This window comes from Cherax quadricarinatus, chromosome 87, assembly GCF_038502225.1.
Source record: "Cherax quadricarinatus isolate ZL_2023a chromosome 87, ASM3850222v1, whole genome shotgun sequence".
Taxonomy (NCBI): domain Eukaryota; kingdom Metazoa; phylum Arthropoda; class Malacostraca; order Decapoda; family Parastacidae; genus Cherax; species Cherax quadricarinatus.
In genome coordinates this window covers 4,353,313-4,379,097 of record NC_091378.1, presented here as the reverse complement: position 1 = coordinate 4,379,097, position 25,785 = coordinate 4,353,313, and the positions used below count along the sequence as shown (strand labels likewise).

General features: G+C 46.5%; 1 protein-coding gene across 29 annotated transcripts in view; it reads right to left on the bottom strand.

The window, feature by feature from the left end:
• The window catches only part of hth (Meis homeobox homothorax), a 1,177,701-nt gene that overhangs the window by 644,832 nt on the left and 507,084 nt on the right, over positions 1–25,785 (bottom strand). For 14 of the 29 annotated variants that reach the window (XM_053798553.1, XM_053798554.2, XM_053798534.2 and 11 more), the window contains one exon: positions 18,846–18,911. The exons of 7 other annotated variants lie outside the window; for them this stretch is intronic. In XM_053798553.1, the coding sequence (XP_053654528.1) occupies positions 18,846–18,911 (66 nt within the window). The remainder of the gene's footprint in view (positions 1–18,845; positions 18,912–25,785) is intronic. 8 more of the 29 variants (XM_053798535.2, XM_053798537.2, XM_053798547.2 and 5 more) reach the window with 2 other exon arrangements.

Sequence of the window (25,785 nt, the reverse complement as noted above, 5' to 3'; positions counted from 1 at the left end):
ACATCCGTGGGCACAATAAGAGAACACCGTATCAACATCCGTGGGGACAATAAGGGAACACTGTATCAACATCCGTGGGCACAATAAGAGAACACTGTATCAACATCCGTGGGCACAATAAGAGAACACCGTATCAACATCCGTGGGGACAATAAGAGAACACTGTATCAACATCCGTGGGCACAATAAGAGAACACTGTATCAACATCCGTGGGGACAATAAGAGAACACTGTATCAACATCCGTGGACACAATAAGAGAACACTGTATCAACATCCGTGGGGACAATAAGAGAACACTGTATCAACATCCGTGGGGACAATAAGAGAACACTGTATCAACATCCGTGGGGACAATAAGAGAACACTGTATCAACATCCGTGGGCACAATAAGAGAACACTGTATCAACATCCGTGGGCACAATAAGAGAACACTGTATCAACATCCGTGGGGACAATAAGAGAACACTGTATCAACATCCGTGGGGACAATAAGAGAACACTGTATCAACATCCGTGGGGACAATAAGAGAACACTGTATCAACATCCGTGGGGACAATAAGAGAACACTGTATCAACATCCGTGGGCACAATAAGAGAACACTGTATCAACATCCGTGGGCACAATAAGAGAACACTGTATCAACATCCGTGGGCACAATAAGAGAACACTGTATCAACATCCGTGGGGACAATAAGAGAACACTGTATCAACATCCGTGGGGACAATAAGAGAACACTGTATCAACATCCGTGGGGACAATAAGAGAACACTGTATCAACATCCGTGGGGACAATAAGAGAACACTGTATCAACATCCGTGGTCCCAGATTATTCAACATCTTACCAGAAGATATCAGAAACACTGCTGGAACAAGTGTAGCAGCCTTTAAGAGGAAACTGGACAAGCAGTTTCACCAAGTGCCAGATCAACCAGACTGTGATGGATATGTGGGGCAGCGGGCTGCCAGTAGCAACAGCCTGGTTAACCAAACTAGCAACGGACGAGCCGGGAGGAGAAAAACTCTCGAAACTGTTCAGAGGTATATGAAATACAAAGAGGTATATGAAATACAATAATAATTAAAATAATCATCGGTATGTGGCATCCCCACGATATTTAGACGAGATATGGATGTCACGTTATCACACATGATATTCTGTTACCGTGACAGGTTTTTTTAGTTTTCTTCCCCCCCCCCTCCCCTCCCTCTATCCCCCTCTCACTACACCCACACACAAGGTCCGACACAAGTACTGAGGGGCTCAACACAAGATGTGATAATTACCAGAGGAATTTTTATGATCTGTAGGAGGACTTGCACCACCAGCAGTGCCAATGTGGCACCAGCGTCAACCTTGATACCAAATGCGTCGCCGTGATGCAAGCAGTGCTGCAATAACACCAGTGAAACAGTGGTTTATGCCACCTGGAGCGAGATACTGGCACCATTAGCATTAGTAGTGCCCCGATGACACTAAGATCAGCAGTGATATACTGGCACCGTCAACATTAGCAGTGCCACCACGGCACTAATATCAACACTGCAACTGTAACACCAGTCCCAGTTCACCAAAATAAACACTGAAAAGGTGCAGGAAGATATATAAGCAGTGTTTTTCCAGTGGGCAGTGGAGAACAACCCGACTTTCAGTGGTGATAAGTTCCAACTGCTTAGGTATGTTAAGAATGGAGAAATCAAAAGGGACACTCTATACAAAACTCAAGAGAATCGTCAAATAGAACGAAAGGAACATGTGAAAGACCTAAGAGCAATTATGTCAGCTGACCTTTCTTTCAAAGAACACAATAAGGCAAATGTCACGACAGCCAGGAAGATCACGGGTTAGATAACGAAAACTTTCAACTGTTAGGGTCAACATCCGTGGTCCCAGATTATTCAACATCTCACCAGAAGATATCAGAAACACTGCTGGAACAAGTGTAGAAGTCTTCAAGAGGAAACTGGACAAGTAGCTTCACCAGGTGCCAGATCAACCAGGCTGTGATGGATGTGTGGGGCAGCGGCAATAGACTGACTGACCAGGCAAGGTATATGAAAGGTTTATGAGAGAGAGAGAGAGAGAGAGAGAGAGAGAGAGAGAGAGAGAGAGAGAGAGAGAGAGAGAGAGAGAGAGAGAGAGAGAGAGAGAGAGAGAGAGAGGATATGGGAGGAGGGAAAGGGGGGGGGGTTGTGCAGAGTATTGGGTATCACAACAGAATAAGGTCATGACCTCGACCTCCCCCCCCCCTCAACCATACACTCATTCCTCCCCCCTCCCAACTTGGCTTGAGGACAAGCTTCCTGACTGACCATCTGGTCAACCAGGCTGTAGGTGCTAGCGGCTCACACACGCCCACATAAATATTACGATAATGATCATTTGTGAACCGTAGTCTCTTAACCTAACTCTCAGCGCTTTAAGAGAGACCTGTTGGAGCCAGCAGGATCTTACGCCTTACAAGGATGTCTAACACACTCGCTACCCGTCATTCTCTTCCACCACTACCACCACCAACACTACCACCACTACCACCACCAACACTACCATCATCACTACCACCTATCACCGTGACCACTACCACCATCACTACCACCACCTCCACCACTACAACCATCACTACCACCATGATTACTACAATCACTACCACCATGACTACCACAATCACTACCATGACTACCATAATCACTACCACCATGACTACCACAATCACTACCACCATGACTACCACAATCACTACCACCATGACTACCACAATCACTACCACCGTCACCCCACATCACTACGACTCACCACAGCTTCAAAAAGAATTAAAAACTGTACACACAACACTCTCAACAACTCTCACAACACTAAATTATCCACACAACACTCTCAACAACTCTCACAACACTAAATTATCCACACAACACTCTCAACAACTCTCACAACACTAAATTATCCACACAACACTCTCAATAACTCTCACAACACTAAATTTTCCACACAACACTCTCAACAACTCTCACAACACTGAATTATCCACACAACACTCTCAATAACTCTCACAACACTGAATTATCCACACAACACTCTCAATAACTCTCACAACACTAAATTATCCACACAACACTCTCAACAACTCTCACAACACTAAATTATCCACACAACACTCTCAACAACTCTCACAACACTAAATTATCCACACAACACTCTCAATAACTCTCACAACACTAAATTATCCACACAACACTCTCAATAACTCTCACAACACTAAATTATCCACACAACACTCTCAATAACTCTCACAACACTAAATTATCCACACAACACTCTCAACAACTCTCACAACACTGAATTACCCACCTACCTCACCCTACAGCTACTGTAGTGTATAAACTACACATACACTACATAATTCACACACCAAAGGCTTATTATCAGTAAAGATCTCGTCTGCATACACCCGCCCCGTAGAAAATCACATGTGCATTCATTTTAAATTGTACTGGGATTAACTCTCAACATGAGAGCATCTGTCTAGCGTCGTACCATCGCCACACACACACCCACCCCTGACACACACACTGGCAAGTGGGCGGGAAAGGGGTGGAAGGGAAGGGTGGGGAGAGGGTTGTAGGGTGGTATTAGGGTGGAAGGGGTGAGGTGGAAGGTTGGAAGTGATGGAGGTTGTGGGGAGAGAGAGAGAGAGGGGTTGGTGGTGAGGTGACTGGAGTAGGGGAGAGGATAGTGATGGAGTGAGAGATCAGGAAGGATAGGGGGATAGTTAGGATAGGTTGATATTTGATATTTTAAGAGCATTCTTACCTAAATGCAACACACATAGAACACAAGAAATTGACTTAAAAGACACCACTTGTGTTCCTTTAACACAACACAAACACTATCACAACACATTACAGTAACCAGCCGTTAAGAGTACCATTAGACTAGGGGTATCAACACACAAATAACCCGCATATAAGGAGAGGAGCTGACGACGACGTTTAGGTTCAAATCGGACCGAAACGTCGCGGTAAGCTCCTCTCTCATGTGCGGGTTATTTGTGTATTGTTCCAGTCACGATATTGTGTATTTTTGTTCATCAGGGATATTAAAGAACTCACTTATATAAACTCAAACACCTGAATTACCGGGGATGCTTAATTAAAGCCCCTAGAACTGTACTCCACAGAACGTAGGCGAGAAAGATACATCATAATCTACACCTGGAAGATACTGGGTGAATTGATCCCAAACTTGCACACTGAAATTACTACTTATAAACACAAAAGGCTTCGCAGCAGTAACAGCCTCGTTGATCAGAACCTGATCCACCGGGAGGCCTGGTCGTGGACCAGGCCGCGGGGGCGTTGATCCCCAGAATGCCCTCCAGGTAGACGGTGCAGGATACATCCAATGATAAACTGGCAAGTGGTAAGTACACTGTAACAGCTTAAGTGTTAAGGGACCACGACTCTTAAACACCCTTCATGCTGATTTCAAGAGGGAACTCGACAGATTCCTCAAAACAGTTCCTGGTGAGCCGGGTTGAGATGCATACTTTGGACTGCTGGTGGCGGGCACTAACAACTTGAAGAATTGAGACACTTATGCAACACATGGGAATCTTTATTGAAGAAACGTTTCGCCACACAGTGGCTTCATCAGTCCAATACAAAGTAGAATTGCGTAAGGAGAGGAGAAGTTTGAGGTAATCAGTCCCTCAACCTGGAATCGATGTGTTCAGTCCATCGATTCCAGGTTGAGGGACTGATAACCTCAAACTTCTCTCCTTACGCAATTCTACTTTGTATTGGACTGATGAAGCCACTGTGTGGCGAAACGTTTCCTCAATAAAGATTCCCATATGTTGCATAAATGTCTCAATTCTTCAACTTGTCGGTTTTCTAACCATTCATCACACTAACAGCTTGATCAACCCTCCACACCTCCCCCCACACGAAATGATTCACGCGGGTTTAGCTCTTCACAAGACACAGAACCAAAGTTTCAGAAAATATTGAACGATAAGAGGCGTCTTCAAGATCTTTTTCCCAACGATGTACGAGAACCAAATCAACCCATTGTTCTTATATATTTTTTCAGACCAGCCATCAGTCTAAAATATTTACCTTCCATTTCAGCTGAATATATGACCTGGAATATGTGACCTGGAATATATGACTTGGAATATATGACCTGGAATATGTGACCTGGAATATATGACTTGGAATATATAACCTGGAATATATGACTTGGAATATGTGACCTGGAATATATGACCTGGAATATATGACTTGGAATATGTGACCTGGAATATATGACCTGGAATATGTGACCTGGAATATATGGTCTGAAATATGTGACCTGGAATATATGGTCTGAAATATGTGACCTGGAATATATGACTTGGAATATATGACCTGGAATATATGACTTGGAATATATGACTTGGAATGTGACCTGGAATATATGACCTGGAATATATGACTTGGAATATGTGACCTGGAATATATGACCTGGAATATGTGACCTGGAATATATGGTCTGAAATATGTGACCTTGAATATATGACTTGGAATGTGACCTGGAATATATGACTTGGAATATATGACTTGGAATATGTGACCTGGAATATATGACCTGGAATATGTGACCTGGAATATATGACTTGGAATATATGACCTGGAATATGACTTGGAATATGTGACCTGGAATATATAACCTGGAATATGTGACTTGGAATATATGACTTGGAATATATGACCTGGAATATATGACCTGGAATGTGTGACCTGGAATATATGACTTGGAATATATGACTTGGAATGTGACCTGGAATATATGACTTGGAATATATGACCTGGAATATATGACCTGGAATATGACTTGGAATATGTGACCTGGAATATATGACTTGGAATATGTGACCTGGAATATATGACTTGGAATATGTGACCTGGAATATATGACCTGGAATATATGACTTGGAATATGTGACCTGGAATATATGACTTGGAATATATGACCTGGAATATGACTTGGAATATGTGACCTGGAATATATGACTTGGAATATGTGACCTGGAATATATGACTTGGAATATGTGACCTGGAATATATGACTTGGAATATGTTACCTGGAATATGACTTGGAATATGACCTGGAATATATGACTTGGAATATGTGACCTGGAATATATAACTTGGAATATATGACCTGGAATATATGACCTGGAATATATGACTTGGAATATGTGACCTGGAATATGTAACCTGGAATATATGACCTGGAATATACGACCTGGAATATGACTTGGAATATATGACCTGGAATATATGACCTGGAATGGGCACTATATAGGACTGTGGACAGGCCTCTTCACTGAATAAAAACAAAGCCTATCCACAATTGAAACGTTTCAACACGTTTCGCTCTACAACTGACTCACCAATATATGAGTAGCCGCTGGTCGCTTCGTGAAGTTAATATTATCTATAGTTACCTGGTATCACCCCTCCTCACCCTGGTATACATGCCTCCCCCATCTCCCCTCCCCTCATACAAAATAAACTACCCCTCCCTCAAAGGCCCTCCCAAACCTTTCGGGTATACTGGGGGGGGGGTTATACATGCAGTCTGTAGCAAGGTTGTGGCAGGTGTTGTAACGATGTGTAGCAAGGTTGTGGCAGGTGTTGTAACGATGTGTAGCAAGGTTGTGGCAGGTGTTGTAACGATGTGTAGCAAGGTGGCGGCAGGTGTTGTAAGGATGTGTAGCAAGGTTGTGGCAGGTGTTGTAACGATGTGTAGCAAGGTGGCGGCAGGTGTTGTAAGGATGTGTAGCAAGGTTGTGGCAGGTGTTGTAACGATGTGTAGCAAGGTTGTGGCAGGTGTTGTAACGATGTGTAGCAAGGTGGCGGCAGGTGTTGTAAGGATGTGTAGCAAGGTTGTGGCAGGTGTTGTAACGATGTGTAGCAAGGTGGCGGCAGGTGTTGTAAGGATGTGTAGCAAGGTTGTGGCAGGTGTTGTAACGATGTGTAGCAAGGTGGCGGCAGGTGTTGTAAGGATGTGTAGTAAGGTTGTGGCAGGTGTTGTAACGATGTGTAGCAAGGTGGTGGCAAGTATTGCAACAGTATGCCCCGTGTGTTGCCCTGTTGCATCTCCCGTCACCTGCAATACACGAGAGAGAGAGAGAGAGAGAGAGAGAGAGAGAGAGAGAGAGAGAGAGAGAGAGAGAGAGAGAGAGAGAGAGAGAGAGAGAGCGCACCAATATGAATCACAACCCTTCCCCTGGGTGTAAACAAATACTGAATGCGTAATTTGTGCGGCCGACACACAGGACACAACACACAGGACACAACACACAGGACACAACACACAGGACACACTGGTTGTTTCTAACACTCATTTATCCTCTAGACAAGATATATAATCAACGCTGTCAACTGCGTTGCTTGCTATCTGCAATGGCTCTCACAACTGATTCATTACGCGCTAAACCCGTATGGGTTATCAGAGAATAAGTGGAGAAGGCACCAGCCTCCGTCCGCCTGTCGCATCCTGGTCTCTGACCATACAAACTTTATCAGCTGAGCATTAGAGGCACTGTCAGCTGAGCATTAGAGGCACTGTCAGCTGAGCATTAGAGGCACAGTCAGCTGAGCATAGAGGCACAGTCAGCTGAGCATTAGAGGCACTGTCAGCTGAGCATAGACACACAGTCAGATGAGCATTAGAGACACAGTCAGTTGAGCATTGAGGCACAGTCAGCTGAGCATAGAGGCACAGTCAGATGAGCATTAGAGGCACAGTCAGCTGAGCATAGAGGCACTGTCAACTGAGCATAGAGGCACAGTCAGATGAGCATTAGAGGCACTGTCAGCTGAGCATAGAGGCACAGTCAGATGAGCATTAGAGGCACTGTCAGCTGAGCATAGAGGCACAGTCAGATGAGCATTAGAGGCACTGTCAGCTGAGCATAGAGGCACAGTCAGATGAGCATTAGAGGCACTGTCAGCTGAGCATAGAGGCACAGTCAGATGAGCATTAGAGGCACTGTCAGCTGAGCAGAGGCACAGTCAGATGAGCATTAGAGGCACTGTCAGCTGAGCAGAGGCACAGTCAGATGAGCATTAGAGGCACTGTCAGCTGAGCATAGAGGCACAGTCAGATGAGCATTAGAGGCACTGTCAGCTGAGCAGAGGCACAGTCAGATGAGCATTAGAGGCACTGTCAGCTGAGCATAGAGGCACAGTCAGATGAGCATTAGAGGCACTGTCAGCTGAGCATAGAGGCACAGTCAGATGAGCATTAGAGGCACTGTCAGCTGAGCAGAGGCACAGTCAGATGAGCATTAGAGGCACTGTCAGCTGAGCATAGAGGCACAGTCAGATGAGCATAGAGGCACTGTCAGCTGACCATAGAGGCACCGTGTCAGATGAAGAGAGGCACTGTCCAAGAGCCTTTATTCTCCTTCGCCTGGCTGTTTCTCTCACGATTACCAAACGAGGATCGAACCAAAAACTTTCTTTGCGTTGAATGATACGCACAAATTTAACCTTACAAAATATACAATAATAATAATAATAATAATAATAATAATAATAATAATAATAATAATAATAATCTCCCAAGAGTATTCTCTCATATTCCCCCCCCCCCACACTGTGGTGTATTAATAATATCTGGAGTCAACCTGGAGGGTGTTCCGGGGGTCAACGCCCCCCGCGGCCCAGTCCATGACCAGGCCTGGCGATAGATCAGGGTCTGATTAACCAGGCTGTTACGTACGAACGAACATTGTAGCAACACACTGCTGGTGTTCCCACAATGTAACTATCATACAGAACAGTGTAGCAACACTGCTGGTGTTCCCACAATGTAACTATCATACAGAACAGTGTAGCAACACTGCTGGTGTTCCCACAATGTAACTATCATACAGAACAGTGTAGCAACACTGCTGGTGTTCCCACAATGTAATTATCATACAGAACAGTGTAGCAACACTGCTGGTGTTCCCACAATGTAATTATCATACAGAACAGTGTAGCAACACACTGCTGGTGTTCCCACAATGTAACTATCATACAGAACAGTGTAGCAACACTGCTGGTGTTCCCACAATGTAACTATCATACAGAACAGTGTAGCAACACACTGTTGGTGTTCCCACAATGTAACTATCATACAGAACAGTGTAGCAACACACTGTTGGTGTTCCCACAATGTAACTATCATACAGAATAGTGTAGCATCACACTGCTGGTGTTCCCACAATGTAACTATCATACAGAACAGTGTAGCAACACTGCTGGTGTTACCACAATGTAACTATCATACAGAACAGTGTAGCAACACTGCTGGTGTTCCCACAATGTAACTATCATACAGAACAGTGTAGCAACACACTGTTGGTGTTCCCACAATGTAACTATCATACAGAATAGTGTAGCATCACACTGCTGGTGTTCCCACAATGTAACTATCATACAGAATAGTGTAGCAACACACTGTTGGTGTTCCCACAATGTAACTATCATACAGAATAGTGTAGCAACACACTGTTGGTGTTCCCACAATGTAACTATCATACAGAATAGTGTAGCAACACACTGTTGGTGTTCCCACAATGTAACTATCATACAGAATAGTGTAGCATCACACTGCTGGTGTTCCCACAATGTAACTATCATACAGAACAGTGTAGCAACACTGCTGGTGTTACCACAATGTAACTATCATACAGAACAGTGTAGCAACACTGCTGGTGTTACCACAATGTAACTATCATACAGAACAGTGTAGCAACACTGCTGGTGTTACCACAATGTAACTATCATACAGAACAGTGTAGCAACACTGCTGGTGTTACCACAATGTAACTATCATACAGAACAGTGTAGCAACACTGCTGGTGTTACCACAATGTAACTATCATACAGAATAGTGTAGCAACACTGCTGGTGTTACCACAATGTAACTATCATACAGAACAGTGTAGCAACACACTGTTGGTGTTCCCACAATGTAACTATCATACAGAACAGTGTAGCAACACACTGACTCTAGCTCGTGGCCTATCCACTAGCCCTGGCTGATGCATGGACAGACTCGAAACTCCGGTCTCAAGATACAAGATGAGGCAAAATAAACAAACATACAGTAGGGGAATGTTTTCTTTCATCTCTCTCTCTCTCTCTCTCTCTCTCTCTCTCTCTCTCTCTCTCTCTCTCTCTCTCTCTCTCTCTCAATGTTTCCATGATACTATTACATGATGGAACATAAGAAAGGAGGAGCACTGCAGCAGGCCTACTGGCCCATAATTGGCAGGTCCTTCTCAAACCCAAACCCACTAAAAAATATTCACCCAACTCATGCAATACCTGAAACAAGACTTTTAATGAAGACTGTTACTAACAGACACTGTGGTCACAGTGACACGCTGTGGTCACAGTGACACACTGTGGTCAGTGACACTGTGGTCACAGTGACACACTGTGGTCACAGTGACACGCTGTGGTCACAGTGACACTGTGGTCACAGTGACACACTGTGGTCACAGTGACACACTGTGGTCACAGTGACACACTGTGGTCACAGTGACACGCTGTGGTCACAGTGACACACTGTGGTCACAGTGACACGCTGTGGTCACAGTGACACTGTGGTCACAGTGACACGCTGTGGTCACAGTGACACTGTGGTCACAGTGACACACTGTGGTCACAGTGACACTGTGGTCACAGTGACACACTGTGGTCACAGTGACACACTGTGGTCACAGTGACACACTGTGGTCACAGTGACACACTGTGGTCACAGTGACACGCTGTGGTCACAGTGACACACTGTGGTCACAGTGACACACTGTGGTCACAAGGACCTGCTTAGCATGGGCCAGTAGAGCTGCTGCAGTGCTCCTTTCTTATGATATAACGTGTGGGTTTGGGGGAAGGAGGAGACATTCCCCGTGTGGAGGGAGGGAGAAGAGTCTCCAGTGTGGGGGGGAGGTGGTGGGGGAAGCACTATGAGAGTGGTGTAAACAGTGTGGGGGAGGTGGTGGGGGAAGCACCATGAGAGTGGTGTAAACAGTGTGGGGGGAGGTGGTGGGGGAAGCACCATGAGAGTGGTGTAAACAGTGTGGGGGGGAGGTGGTGGGGGAAGCACTATGAGAGTGGTGTAAACAGTGTGGGGGAGGTGGTGGGGGAAGCACCATGAGAGTGGTGTAAACAGTGTGGGGGGAGGTGGTGGGGAAGCACCATGAGAGTGGTGTAAACAGTGTGGGGGGGAGGTGGTGGGGGAAGCACCATGAGAGTGGTATAAACAGTGTGGGGGAGGTGGTGGGGAAAGCACCATGAGAGTGGTATAAACAGTGTGGGGGGGAGGTGGTGGGGGAAGCACCATGAGAGTGGTGTAAACAGTGTGGGGGGAGGTGGTGGGGGAAGCACCATCAGAGTGGTGTAAACAGTGTGGGGGGAGGTGGTGGGGAAGCACCATGAGTGTAAACAGTGTGGGGGGAGGTGGTGGGGAAGCACCATGAGTGTAAACAGTGTGGGGGGAGGTGGTGGGGGAAGCACCAGGAGAGTGGTGTAAACAGTGTGGGGGAGGTGGTGGGGAAGCACCATGAGAGTGGTGTAAACAGTGTGGGGGAGGTGGTGGGGAAGCACCATGAGAGTGGTGTAAACAGTGTGGGGGGAGGTGGTGGGGGAAGCACCATGAGAGTGGTATAAGCAGTGTGGGGGAGGTGGTGGGGGAAGCACCATGAGTGGTATAAACAGTGTGGGGGAGGTGGTGGGGGAAGCACCATGAGAGTGGTGTAAACAGTGTGGGGGGAGGTGGTGGGGAAGCACCATGAGTGTAAACAGGTGGGGGGGCGGTGGTGGGGGAAGCACCATCAGAGTGGTGTAAACAGTGTGGGGGAGGTGGTGGGGAAGCACCATGAGTGTAAACAGGTGGGGGGTGGGGGGGGGAAGCACCATGAGAGTGGTGTAAACTGTGTGGGGGGAGGTGGTGGGGGAAGCACCATGAGAGTGGTGTAAACTGTGTGGGGGGAGGTGGTGGGGAAAGCACCATGAGAGTGGTGTAAACAGTGTGGGGGAGGTGGTGGGGGAAGCACCATGAGAGTGGTGTAAACAGTGTGGGGGAGGTGGTGGGGGAAGCACCATGAGAGTGGTGTAAACAGTGTGGGGGAGGTGGTGGGGGAAGCACCATGAGAGTGGTGTAAACAGTGTGGGGGAGGTGGTGGGGAAGCACCATGAGAGTGGTGTAAACAGTGTGGGGGAGGTGGTGGGGGAAGCACCATGAGAGTGGTGTAAACAGTGTGGGGGAGGTGGTGGGGGAAGCACCATGAGAGTGGTGTAAACAGTGTGGGGGAGGTGGTGGGGGAAGCACCATGAGAGTGGTGTAAACAGTGTGGGGGAGGTGGTGGGGGAAGCACCATGAGAGTGGTGTAAACAGTGTGTGGGGGAGGTGGTGGGGAAGCACCATGAGAGTGGTATAAACAGTGTGGGGGGAGGTGGTGGGGGAAGCACCATGAGAGTGGTGTAAACAGTGTGGGGGGAGGTGGTGGGGAAGCACCATGAGAGTGGTATAAACAGTGTGGGGGGAGGTGGTGGGGAAGCACCATGAGAGTGGTGTAAACAGTGTGTGGGGGAGGTGGTGGGGAAGCACCATGAGAGTGGTATAAACAGTGTGGGGGGAGGTGGTGGGGGAAGCACCATGAGAGTGGTATAAACAGTGTGGGGGGAGGTGGTGGGGGAAGCACCATGAGAGTGGTATAAACAGTGTGGGGGGAGGTGGTGGGGGAAGCACCATGAGAGTGGTATAAACAGTGTGGGGGGAGGTGGTGGGGGAAGCACCATGAGAGTGGTATAACCCGGGTGGGGGGAGGTGGTGGGGGAAGCACCATGAGAGTGGTATAAACAGTGTGGGGGGAGGTGGTGGGGGAAGCACCATGAGAGTGGTGTAAACAGTGTGGGGGGAGGTGGTGGGGGAAGCACCATGAGAGTGGTATAAACAGTGTGGGGGAGGTGGTGGGGAAGCACCAGGAGAGTGGTATAAACAGTGTGGGGGAGGTGGTGGGGAAGCACCATGAGAGTGGTATAAACAGTGTGGGGGGGAGGTGGTGGGGAAGCACCATGAGAGTGGTATAAACAGTGTGGGGGAATGTAAGGGAAGGAAAGGGGGAGGTATGTTAGACAGAGTGGGAGACTAATGCACATACTGATGGAGGTGTTATTATACACACCTTCTTACATCCCGAGACTACACAGTGTTAGGGTGTACATGTGTACACAGTGTACAGAGTGGCAGGGCGTACGTGCACCTATGTGGCAGGGTATACACTGTGGCAGGGTTACCTGGAGGGTGTACAAACGTGTACAGTGTGGCAGGGCGTACACGTGTACACTGTGGGAGGGTGTACAAACGTGAACATTGTGGCAGGGTGTACAAACGTGTACCCATGTGACAAGGTGTACATGTGTACACTGTGGTAGGGTGTACAAACGTGTACATAGTGTGGCAAGGGTATACGCACCCATACACAACTAATTATGACGGGTTGTATACCGAGACACAGAATGAAGGTGTGTACAGTACACCATACATACGTAGCCTTCTTGATCAGCAAAGTTAAATCATCACTGATCGCTATTTCAAACACAAACAAACTGAAGTCATTTTCTCCATCTGTGATGTACAAGCCAGAGTTCTCCACACAACAATAAGCTCTGACATCACACAGCAAGCGTTATCATTACTTTAGGAACCAGTAGGCTTGCTGCAGTGTTCCTCCATTCTTATATACAGCTACTACTTATAAGAACATAAGAAAGGAGGAACACTGTAGCAGGCCTGTTGGCCCATACTATTATAATATGGGACAGTAGGCTTACTGCAGTGCTTTTGCTTGAAATGTCACAGTAGTTGCACGTGTGTTGTTTTATCTAACCCTGGATTTCGTCCACCTACCACCAACAGCTTGGTTGATGGATGGCCTAGTTTGGGACCAAGCCGAGGGGGCATTGACCCCCGAAACAGCCTGCAGGTACACTCCACGTAAACCAATCTATGTAACCTTTGTTTTGCGTCATAAAATGTACATTAATCTGACTTAATTAACGGCAGGGGGAGAGGACCTAGTAGCAACCAGCGAAGAGGCCAGCCAGATACTGTGAATCGACCCTTGTAACCACATATAGGTAAGAACACACACACACAAATAATGTTATAGCTGAAACAATCCCCGGAGGTAGCGCAGATGAAAGGTCACACACACATGAGCTACTAAGTCTCTGCGAAAAACACACCTTAAGCCAGCAGATAGTGGAGCCAACAAGACTAGAAAACACACTTGACCTTATCTTCACAAATAATGAGGACCTGATAAGAGACATAAGAATATCAAAAACAACTAATTCCGATCACAACCTAATCGAAGTCCAGACGTACATGCATAGGGGTCCTCAACAGCAGAATGCATGTACCTGTGAAGGTGTCTTCACAAAATACAATTTCAACAACAAGAACATCAACTGGGACCAGGTAAACCATGCCCTGAACGAAACATGTTGGGAAGATGTCTTAAATGACATGGATCCAAACCAGTGCCTTGAAAGGATCAACTTCCTGGTAGCCGAAGTATGTTCTAGGCATATTCCCCTAAGAAAGAAGAGCAGGAGTAAACTGGAGAGAAAAAGACGCTCCCTCTACAGAAGACGACGAAGAGTCACTACTGAGCTCCTCAGGAGTGCTAGAATATCTGATACACGAAAGGAGGCGCTGACCAGGGAAGTGGAAACTATCGAACTTAAGTTAAATGACTCTTACAGGAACCAGGAGAGGCAGGAGGAGCTTGAAGCTATTAGTGAAATTGAAAGAAATTCAAAATATTTCTTTTCATATGCCAAAAACAAGGCAAATACCACATCTAGTATCGGGCCCTTACTCAGACAGGATGGGACTTACACAGATGAGAACAAGGATATGAGTGAAATATTGAAATCCCAGTACGACTCTGTGTTTAGTGACCCACTAATCGGTCTGAGGATCGACGACCCAAATGATTTCTTCATGAATGAGCCTCAAAACTCCATAAATGTATGCCAGATTTCCGACATTACCCTAACTCCGATAGATTTCGAAAAAGACATTGACAACATGCCTATGCACTCAGCCCTGGGCCCAGACTCGTGGAACTCTGTTTTCATTATGAACTGCAAGAAACCCCTCTCGCGTGCCCTAAGTACACTATGGAGGAGGAGCTTGGACATGGGTGAAATTCCACAGTCACTTAAAACAACGGATATAGCCCCACTCCATAAAGGTGGCAGCAAAGCATTAGCTAAGAACTATAGACCAATAGCTCTGACGTCCCACATCATAAAAATCTTTGAAAGAGTGCTAAGAAGCAGGATTGCAAATCACCTGGATTCCCAAAATCTGCACAATCCAGGGCAACATGGGTTCAGGGCAGGTCGCTCCTGCCTCTCACAACTACTGGATCACTATGACATGGCCTTGGATGCACTGGAAGAAAATCAGAATGCAGATGTAATATACACAGACCTTGCAAAAGCATTTGACAAATGCGATCATGGTGTAATAGCCCATAAAATACGTGCTAAAGGAATAACTGGGAAAGTGGGGAGATGGATCTTCAACTTCCTAACAAATCGAACACAAAGAGTAGTGGTCAACAGAGTTAAATCGGAGGCTGCCATAGTGAAGAGCTCTGTTCCACAAGGCACAGTACTCGCCCCCATCTTATTCCTTATCCTCATATCAGACATAGACAGAGCTATACATCACAGCACCGTATCATCCTTTGCGGATGATACTAGGATCTGCATGAGGCTGTCATCTGCTGAGGACGCGGTTAACCTCCAAGAAGATATAAACAAAGTTTTCCAGTGGGCAACGGTAAACAATATGATGTTCAATGAGGACAAATTCCAACTACTCCGTTATGGAAAACTGGAGGAGATAATAACTAGAACAGAGTATACTACTGACTCCGGCCATACAATAGAGTGGAAAAATAATGTAAGGGACCTGGGAGTAGTAATGTCTGAGGATCTCACTTTCAAGGATCACAACAGTGCCACGATCGCATGTGCAAAGAAAATGATAGGATGGATAATGAGAACTTTCAAAACGAGAGATGCCAAGCCAATGATGATCCTTTTCAAATCACTTGTTCTCTCTAGGCTGGAATACTGCTGTACATTAACATCTCCATTCAAAGCAGGTGAAATCGCAGATCTAGAGAGTGTACAGAGATCCTTTACTGCACGTATAAGTTCTGTCAAGCACCTTAACTACTGGGAACGCTTGGAAGCACTTGACTTGTACTCGTTGGAACGCAGGAGGGAGAGATATATCATAATCTACACTTGGAAAATCTTGGAAGGAATGGTCCCAAATCTGCACACAGAAATCACTCCCTACGAAAGTAAAAGACTGGGCAGGCGATGCAAAATGCCCCCAATAAAAGGTAGGGGCGCCATTGTTACACTAAGGGAAAACACCATAAGTGTCCGGGGCCCAAAACTGTTCAACATCCTCCCATCAAGCATTAGGGGAATTGCCAATAAGCCTCTGGCTGCCTTCAAGAGAGAGCTGGACAGATACCTAAAGTCAGTGCCGGATCAGCCGGGCTGTGGCTCGTACGTTGGACTGCGTGCGGCCAGCAGCAACAGCCTAGTTGATCAGGCCCTGATCCATCGGGAGGCCTGGTCATGGACCGGGCCGCGGGGGCGTTGATCCCCGGAATAATCTCCAGGTAACACACACACACACACACACACACACACACACACACACACACACACACACACACACACACATACACACACACACTAAACTCCTTGACTGTCACAGCCGGCGCTATGGTTCCCCATCTCGCTAAGTACACAAACAGCACTGCTAAGAGAGGCGATCGTCCGTTCTGGCTTTTCCTTCCTGACAAAGGCCTCGGAGGAATCACTGAAGGTGGCGGTACCTCCAACGGGGTACCTCCAAGGGGTATGTCCCTTGATACCCTTCATACCTGGGTACTTTGGGTTGCCACTGTGTTTGGTCAGGGGGGATGCCATGCCCAAACCTTCTGTTCACGCCCTCAAAGGCCAGACAGATTTCCATTCCTAATTTCCTGTACGTATTTTGGAGCTTAAAGCCTTTATATAACCTGCTGGGAGGGGAAAGTGTGGTTACAGTTTGGTAGTGGTGGTGGTAGGGGTGATTGTGGCGGTGGTAGGGGTGATAGTGGTGGTGGCTGGGGTGATTGTGGCGGTGGTAGGGGTGGCTGTGGTGGTGACAGCGATGACTGTGGTAGTGGTAGTGATGATTGTGGTTGTGATAGACACTTCAGTGTAGTAGCACACAAGATTTAGGTCTATGTAGGTACAATTCTCCACAATTCTGGGTGGTTATTTTGTACTGGGCTCCTTGAGTGTGGGTTCTAAGGGAGAGTGAGCGTGGGTAGGCCGCCCCATGAACGAGGGACTGAAGCAGATTACCCATGATTCTGTCCACTTTTCGGGAAAGACTCCCTTCCGATATCCCACCAGCTACTACTACTGCTACTACTACTATTATCACACACAGAATAACAGTTCTTGTAAAAACAACTAATTTTACGATAGGATCAGATTAGGTCTACCTTACCTACCTATATCTGGAGTCCAGGGGGTCAACGCCCCCACGACCCGGCCCTAGACCAGGCCTCAGGGGTTCGGGGTGCTGACTCCCGGAACGACCTCCAGGTAGAACTGGTCTGGGACCAGGTAGCGGGGATATTGACCTGGAATCATTCTTCAGGTAGATTGTAAGTATTGTTGTACACATTCACTCTCGCAAATTAACTTATTTCTCAGCTTCTAAATCTGTTGCAATGTTCTTCTAAATCTATATTATCTATTGTCTATAACCTGTTGTATATATATATATATATATATATATATATATATATATATATATATATATATATATATATATATATATATATATATATATATATATATATATACATGTTATTCTTAACCTGTCATTTGTTACAGTTTATTTTCTTGTGCTGATATTCCTGCCTTGGCAGGATCAAACCTCATTTTCTCCCATTCCGCAGAAGCTGTATGACCCATATGGGTTTAGAGTTTCCTATGATTATAATGAAAATTAATAATAATAATAATAATAATAATAATAATAATAATAATAATAATAATAAGGCTTAAATCTAAGTGAGTTTGGATTTATGATATATGGAATATTATACATTCACACAGGGAGAGGGAAAGGTTACTGGAGAGTGGGATGGAAGGACGTAGGGAGGGAGGGAGAGGATGGAGGGAGGAGAGGATGGGATGGAAGGACGTAGGGAGGGAGGGGAGGATGGGATGGAAGGATGGCCACCTGAGGGAGGTAGGGCCAATGAAGGGAGAGAGGGTAACTCACAGGAAGGAATGAAGTAAGTCAGACAGGAAGACAGGGAGGGAGGGAGGAAGGGAGGAAGGAAGGAAGGAAGGAAGGAAGGAAGGAAAGAAGGAAGGAAGGAAGGAAGGAAGGAAGGCAGGCAGGCAGGCAGGCAGGCAGGGAAGTAGTGAGGAGGCAGCAATAAAAGAAGACAGAAAAGAAGGCAGGCAGGCAGGGAGGCAGAAGGAAGGCAGCAAGACAGATAGGGAGGCAGTAAGGAAGGCAGGCAGGCAGGCAGGCAGAGGGGGAGGGAGGCAGAAGGAAGGCAGGCAGGGATGTAGTGAGGGAGGCAGCAAGACACACAGGGAGGCGGTAAGGAAGGAAGGCAGGGAGGGAGGAAGGCAGGCAGGCAGGGTACTGAAATCCAAGGTGTTGGTCACGTACCTAAGAAGTCAGCTTGCCCTCGCACTAGTGTTGGCAGCTCAGACCCACCTGTACCAGAGAGAAACACTAAGTATGAGATTAATCAGTCCAACACTGACTCATTACTTATTTATCACCCTCATAATACTCAGCCTCATCTACCTGCACTTCCTACTCATTTCTGCAACATTGCAAGCTCCTGAAGATGTGTCGATTGCAACACGAAAGGCCTAGAGCTATCATTCAACTCTCCCTGTGGTTGTTTTGCACGCACACACACACACACACACACACACACACACACACACACACACACACACACACACACACACACACACACACACACACGCGCGCGCACGCACACATGTCGTGCCGAACAGGTAAAACTTGCTATTTTGGCTTAAATAGCAACGCTCTTCTTGCCGAATAAGACAAGCGAAAATTTGTATGTAATAATTTCGCAAAAATCATTCTGAACCTAACGAAAAAAAATATATTTCATTGTTTATTATTAAATTATTGTAAACTTATCTAAAATATATTTAGTTGGATTAGGCTAAATTAAATTGCGCTTGTTATAATAAGGTCAGGTAAGTTTTCTAAGGTTCTTTTGGTACAAAATTATTAATTTTTACATCAACATAAATGAAAAAAAAATCTTTAAACGTATAAGAGAAAATTTTAGAAAGGATTTAATTTTAAATGAGTTCTTGCTAATTGACCAATTTTACCTATTCGGCACGACACACACACACACACACACACACATATAGTGCAATGTTGCACTCACTGGTTAAATTAATATCGCACCGCCCCCCCCTCAACCCACGAGGGCTCTGAGCTCCCTACAATTGCCACAATCTGCCACAATCGGCTCAGTGGCTGGAACAAACACACACTCGCCAAAGGGGGGTGGGGAGGAGGGGAGGGGGGAGGGAAGGGTAGACACAAACACAGACCAACAAAGCACATCCCACTACCAGGGAGGGAGGGGGGGTTAAATCGGTTCGGGGGAGGGGTGGGAAATGGGGGAGGAGGGAGGTGGGGGGGGGAAGGAAGGGATGGCTTTTAACCCCTTCGCAAAAAAAAGAAAATAAAAAATAGCGATCATTTCTGTTGAACTCCCTTCTTCCCCTCCCTCTTCCCCCTCCCTACTAACGGACCCTTCAAGGAGCGGAGTGCTTAATGTTGAGGGGCTTTTGATGCGAGGAGCTGAAGCTACAATCTCCTTCCTCAGATCAAACCTGATTACCACCTATATGATCCCTTTCGGGTTTAGCGTTTCCAAATCAACAGTGAAATTTGGAGGTGCTGATGAGGTTTAGAGTGAGGGGGTGAGGTTTAGTGAGAGGGGGTGAGGTTTAGTGAGAGGGGGTGAGGTTTAGTGAGAGGGGGTGAGGTTTAGTGAGAGGGGGTGAGGTTTAGAGAGAGGGGGTGATGTTTAGTGAGAGGGGGTGAGGTTTAGAGAGCGGGGGTGAGGTTTAGTGAGAGGGGGTGAGGTTTAGTGAGGGGGTGAGGTTTAGTGAGAGGGGGTGAGGTTTAGAGAGAGGGGGTGAGGTTTAGAGAGAGGGGGTGAGGTTTAGTGAGAGGGGGTGAGGTTTAGAGTGAGTGGGTGAGGTTTAGAGAGAGGGGGTGAGGTTTAGTGAGAGGGGGTGAGGTTTAGTGAGAGGGGGTGAGGTTTAGTGAGAGGGGGTGAGGTTTAGTGAGAGGGGGTGAGGTTTAGAGAGAGGGGGTGATGTTTAGTGAGAGGGGGTGAGGTTTAGAGAGAGGGGGTGAGGTTTAGTGAGAGGGGGTGAGGTTTAGTGAGGGGGTGAGGTTTAGTGAGAGGGGGTGAGGTTTAGAGAGGGGGTGAGGTTTAGTGAGAGGGGGTGAGGTTTAGTGAGAGGGGGTGAGGTTTAGTGAGAGGGGGTGAGGTTTAGTGAGAGGGGGTGAGGTTTAGAGTGAGTGGGTGAGGTTTAGAGAGAGGGGGTGATGTTTAGTGAGAGGGGGTGAGGTTTAGTGAGAGGGGGTGAGGTTTAGAGAGAGGGGGTGAGGTTTAGTGAGAGGGAGTGAGGTTTAGTGAGAGGGGGTGAGGTTTAGTGAGAGGGGGTGAGGTTTAGTGAGAGGGGGTGAGGTTTAGAGAGAGGGGGTGAGGTTTAGTGAGAAGGGGTGAGGTTTATAGAGAGGGGGTGAGGTTTAGAGTGAGGGGGGTGAGGTTTAGAGAGAGGGGTGAGGTTTAGAGAGAGAGGGTGAGGTTTAGAGAGAGGGGGTGAGGTTTAGAGAGAGGGGGTGATGTTTAGTGAGAGGGGGTGAGGTTGAGAGGGGGTGAGGTTTAGTGAGAGGGGGTGAGGTTTAGAGAGACGGGGTGAGGTTTAGTGAGAAGGGGTGAGGTTTAGAGAGGGGGTGAGGTTTATAGAGAGGGGGTGAGGTTTAGAGTGAGGGGGGTGAGGTTTAGAGAGGGGGTAGAGAGAGGGGGGTAAGGTTTAGTGAGAGGGAGTGAGGTTTACAGTGAGGGGAGGGGAGAGAGAGAGGGAGAGAGAGAGAGAGAGAGAGAGAGAGAGAGAGAGAGAGAGAGAGAGAGAGAGAGAGAGAGAGAGAGAGAGAGAGAGAGGTAAGAGAGAGGGGAAGGTGCAGGTGAGGGGATGAGTATATGGAACAAAAGGTGTGAGGGGAACTGAGGTTGTAGACGGCGATGGTGATTATATACGAGGGGAAAGAGAATGTAGTAGAGGAGGGGTGTGAGGGGAGGGAGGGTGTAGATGAGGGGTAAAAAAGAATTTAGGTGAGGGAAGGAAGGGTTTAGGTGATGGTGAGAAAGGGGGTGTAGATGAGGGTACAAGTGTAAACGAGGGTACAGAATAGGGGAACTTCAGAGGGGTGCAAATAAGGGGAGTGAAGAACATCTCAAATTAGGGGGGAGTGAGGAAGAGGAGGGGAGGGGGAAGCTCAGAAAAGAGGGGAGGGATATAGGTGATTAAGAGGGGAATGCAGGAGAACCCAGGCTGGCGGTACTAATTACCTTGAGTGCTATACCTCTAATCGCTGTCGAGAATGGGTCTACCCTCGAAAACCGGTCCTGGTGCTAGCCCGGTCAACCAGGCTGTTGCTGCTGGTGGTTTGCTGCCCCACATATCCATCACAGGGTAATGGAGGGTATACCGGAGATCAACGCCCCCGCGGAACGGTGTAGATCAGGGCCCGATCAACCAACGTACGACAGCCCGACTAAACCTGCACTGACTTTAGGAATCGGTCCAGCTCCCTCTTCAAGACAACAAGGGGCCTATTGGTAATTCCTCCTATGACTGGTGGGAGGCTGTTGAAGTCTTGGCCCCGGACACTTACGGTGTTTTCTCTTAGTGTACCAGTGACTTAGTGTACTTTTCACTGGGGGTATGTTGCATCACCTGCCAAATCTTTTGCTTTCGTAGGGAGTGATTTCTGTGTGCATTTTAGGGACCAGTCCCTCCAGGATCTTCCAGGTGTAGATTATGATGCATCTCTCTCGTCTGCGCTCCAGTGAGTACAAGTCAAGTGTTTCCAGGTGTTCCCAGTAGTTAAGATGTTTGATGGAACTTATATCTGCAGTAAAGGTTCTCTGTACATTCTCTAGATCTGCAATTTCACCTGCCTTGAATGGAGATGTTAATGTACAGCAGTATTCCAGCCTAGAGAGAACAAGTGATTTAAAAAGGATCATCATTGGCTTGGCATCTCTTGTCTTGAATGTTCTCATTATCCATCCTATCAGTTTCCTCGCAGATGTGATAGTGGCGCTGTTGTGGTCCTTGAAGGTGAGGTCTTCGGACATTACCACTTCCAGGTCTCTCACATTACTTTTCCGCTCTATCGTGTAATTAGAGTTTGTAGTATACTCAGTTCTAGTTATTATTTCCTCCAGTTTTCCATAACGGAGTAGTTAGAATTTGTCTTCATTGAACATCATATTGTTCTCTGTTGCCCATTGGAAAACTTGGTTTATATCTTCTGGAGGTTAACAGTGTCCTCAATGGATGACATTCTCATGCAGATCCTAATATCGTCTGCAAAGGATTATACAGTACTATGGTTTACATCTCTGTCTATGTCTGATATGAAAATGAGGAACAGGGCGAGTACTGTGCCTTGTGGAACAGAGCTCTTCACTATGGCAGCTTCCGATTCAACTCTGTTCACCACTACGATTTGTGTGCGATTGGTTAGAAAGTTGAAGATCCATCTGTCTACTTTGCCAGTTATCCCTTTAGCACGCATTTTGTGTGCTATTACACCATGGTCGCACTTGTCAAAAGCTTTTGCAAAATCTGTGTATACTACATCTGCATTGTTTGTTTTCCAGTGCATCCAAGACCATATTATAGTGATCCAGTAGTTGCGGGAGGCAGCAGCGACCTGCTCTGAACCCATGTTGCCCTGGATTGTGCAATTTTTGGGAGTCCAGGTGATTTGCAATCCTTCTTCTTCGAACTCTTTCAAAGATTTTTATGATGTGGGACGTTAAAGCTGTTGGTATAGTCTATTATTGTTCTTAGCTACTGATTTGCTGCCACCTTTATGGAGTGGGGCTATATCCGTTGTTTTTAGTGACTGTGGAATCTCGCTTGTGTCTAAGCTCCTTCTCCATAGTATACTTAGGGCCCGTGAGAGGAGTTTCTTGCAATTCTTAATGAACACCGAGTTCCACAACTCTGGGCCTGGGGCTGAGTGCATGGGCATGTCGTCGATGTCTTTCTCAAAGTCTAGTGGAGTTAGAGTTATGTCAGAAATTTGGCCTACATTGGCAGGGTTTTGGACTGACTATCTTTAGATTGATTAGTGGCTCACTGAACATACAGTCATTGAGATTTCATATTCTCACTCATTTCTTTGTTGTTGGCTGTATAGGATCCGTCTTGTCTGAGTAAGGGCCCTACACTAGATGTGGTTTTTGCCTTGTTTTTGGCATATGAAAAGAAATATTTCGAATTTCTTTCAATTTCCCTAATTGCTTTTATCTCCTCTTGTCTCTCCTGGATCCTGTACAAGTCCTTTAACTTAAGTTCAATATTTTCCACTTCCCTGGTTAGCGCTTCCTTCCGTGTTTCTGATAATCTAGCGTCTCTCTCTCTCCAGTTTACTTCTTCTCTTCTTTTTTTTCTTAGGGGAATATGCCTTGAACATACTTCAGCTACCAGAAAGTTAATTCTCCTCATTAACCTCACATCATCTGCAAACAAGGATACTCGAGTCTATCCCTTCTGTTATGTCATTCACGTATACCAAAAACAGCACAGGTCCTAGGACTGACCCATGTGGAACCCCATTTGTCACAGGCGCCCACTTTGACACCTTGTCACATACCATGACTTCTTGTTGCCTCCCTGTCAGATATTCTCTGATCCATTGCAGTGCCTTTCCTGTTATGTGTGCCTGATCCTCTAGCTTTTGCAGTAACCTCTTGTGATGAACAGTGTCGAAGGCCTTCTTGCAGTCCAAGAAAATGCAGCCTATCCACCCCTCTCTCTCTTGTCTTACTTCTGTCACCTTGTCATAAAACTCCAGTAGGTTTGTGACACAGGATTTTCCTTCCCTGAAACCGTGCTGGTTGTCGAATATACGCGTGTTTCTTTCCAGGTGCTCCACCACTCTCCTCCTAATGATCTTCTCTATGATTTTGCATATTATAAACGTTAGTGAAACAGGTCTGTAGTTTAATGCCTCGTATCTGTCTCCTTTTTTCAAAACTGGGACTACATTTGCCATCTTCCATACCTCAGGTAGCTGCCCAGTTTCAATGGATGTGTTGAAGATCTTTGTGTGTGTGTGTGTGTGTGTGTGTGTGTGTGTGTGTGTGTGTGTGTGTGTGTGTGTGTGTGTGTGTGTGTGTGTGTGTGTACTCACCTAGTTGTGGTTGCAGGGATCGAGTCACAGCTCATGGCCCCGTGTGTGTGTATGTTTCACATCCCAACATGTGTTGTTGTATCTTACTCTGTGTTCATCACTCTGTATCCATACTTACCCCCTGTGTCACTACGTTACTGCATATATATTCCTCTACCTCATTCTATTTTTTTTATTTCTCTGCATCTCCCTTGCAAGCATCTCTGAGTTAAAAAAGAAAACAGGCAAAATTACATGTCTGGAAAATGCAAAGAGAACCTTCACTGGCCTTTTCGAGTTTTTTTTTATTTTTTTCCATGTCTGACCCACCTTCCTGTCCTGCCCAGACAGACTTATATGTTCTTATAAGACAGAGTTATCTCTGACAGGCCAGCATTTAATGCAGAGTTTCTTCCTCTGCTCCAGATGCCAGAGCAACCAAGCTATGATGGATATGTGAGTCAGCGGCTGCTTGACCAGACAAGCACCAGACGAGCCTGGTCCAATGCCGGGCTCTGGGAGTAGGAAAACTCACGGAACTCATCAAAGTTATATCACCAGTGACCTACTCCTCTTCCTGCTCTTTCTACACATTATCCCTTCTCTCTGCTTCCAGGGATCTTTCTTTCTGTTGTTCTTACATCTCTCATTCACTACATCCTCACACCACATCGCTACAAGTGTGCCTACTTCTCTAAGTTTTTATTCCAAACATTTTTTTAGGGATGGGTATAATCATAACTATATATTTTTAAAGAGGTGGAGGGGTAAGCCAGTGGAAGGCCTCAGTCAGATGACCAAAAGCTCCAGTTGCGGGTCATCATATGACTAAGACCCGCGTGCTGTTTCCTGACAAACTATACCTAACCTAACATTTATTTCTACATCTCTACATGTGCCTACATCCCTGGGAATGTTCTCCACAATCCCTAGGAATCACCTCTATCCAGGCTCTAGTTATCACAAGGTAGTCTTTCTACACTGTGTTTCAGGACCCCTTATGTCTTTCAGGGCCGTTCCTGTCTTTCAGGGCCGTTCCTGTCTTTCAGGGCCGCTCCTGTCTTTCAGGGCCGCTCCTGTCTTTCAGGGCCGCTCCTGTCTTTCAGGGCCGCTCATATATTTC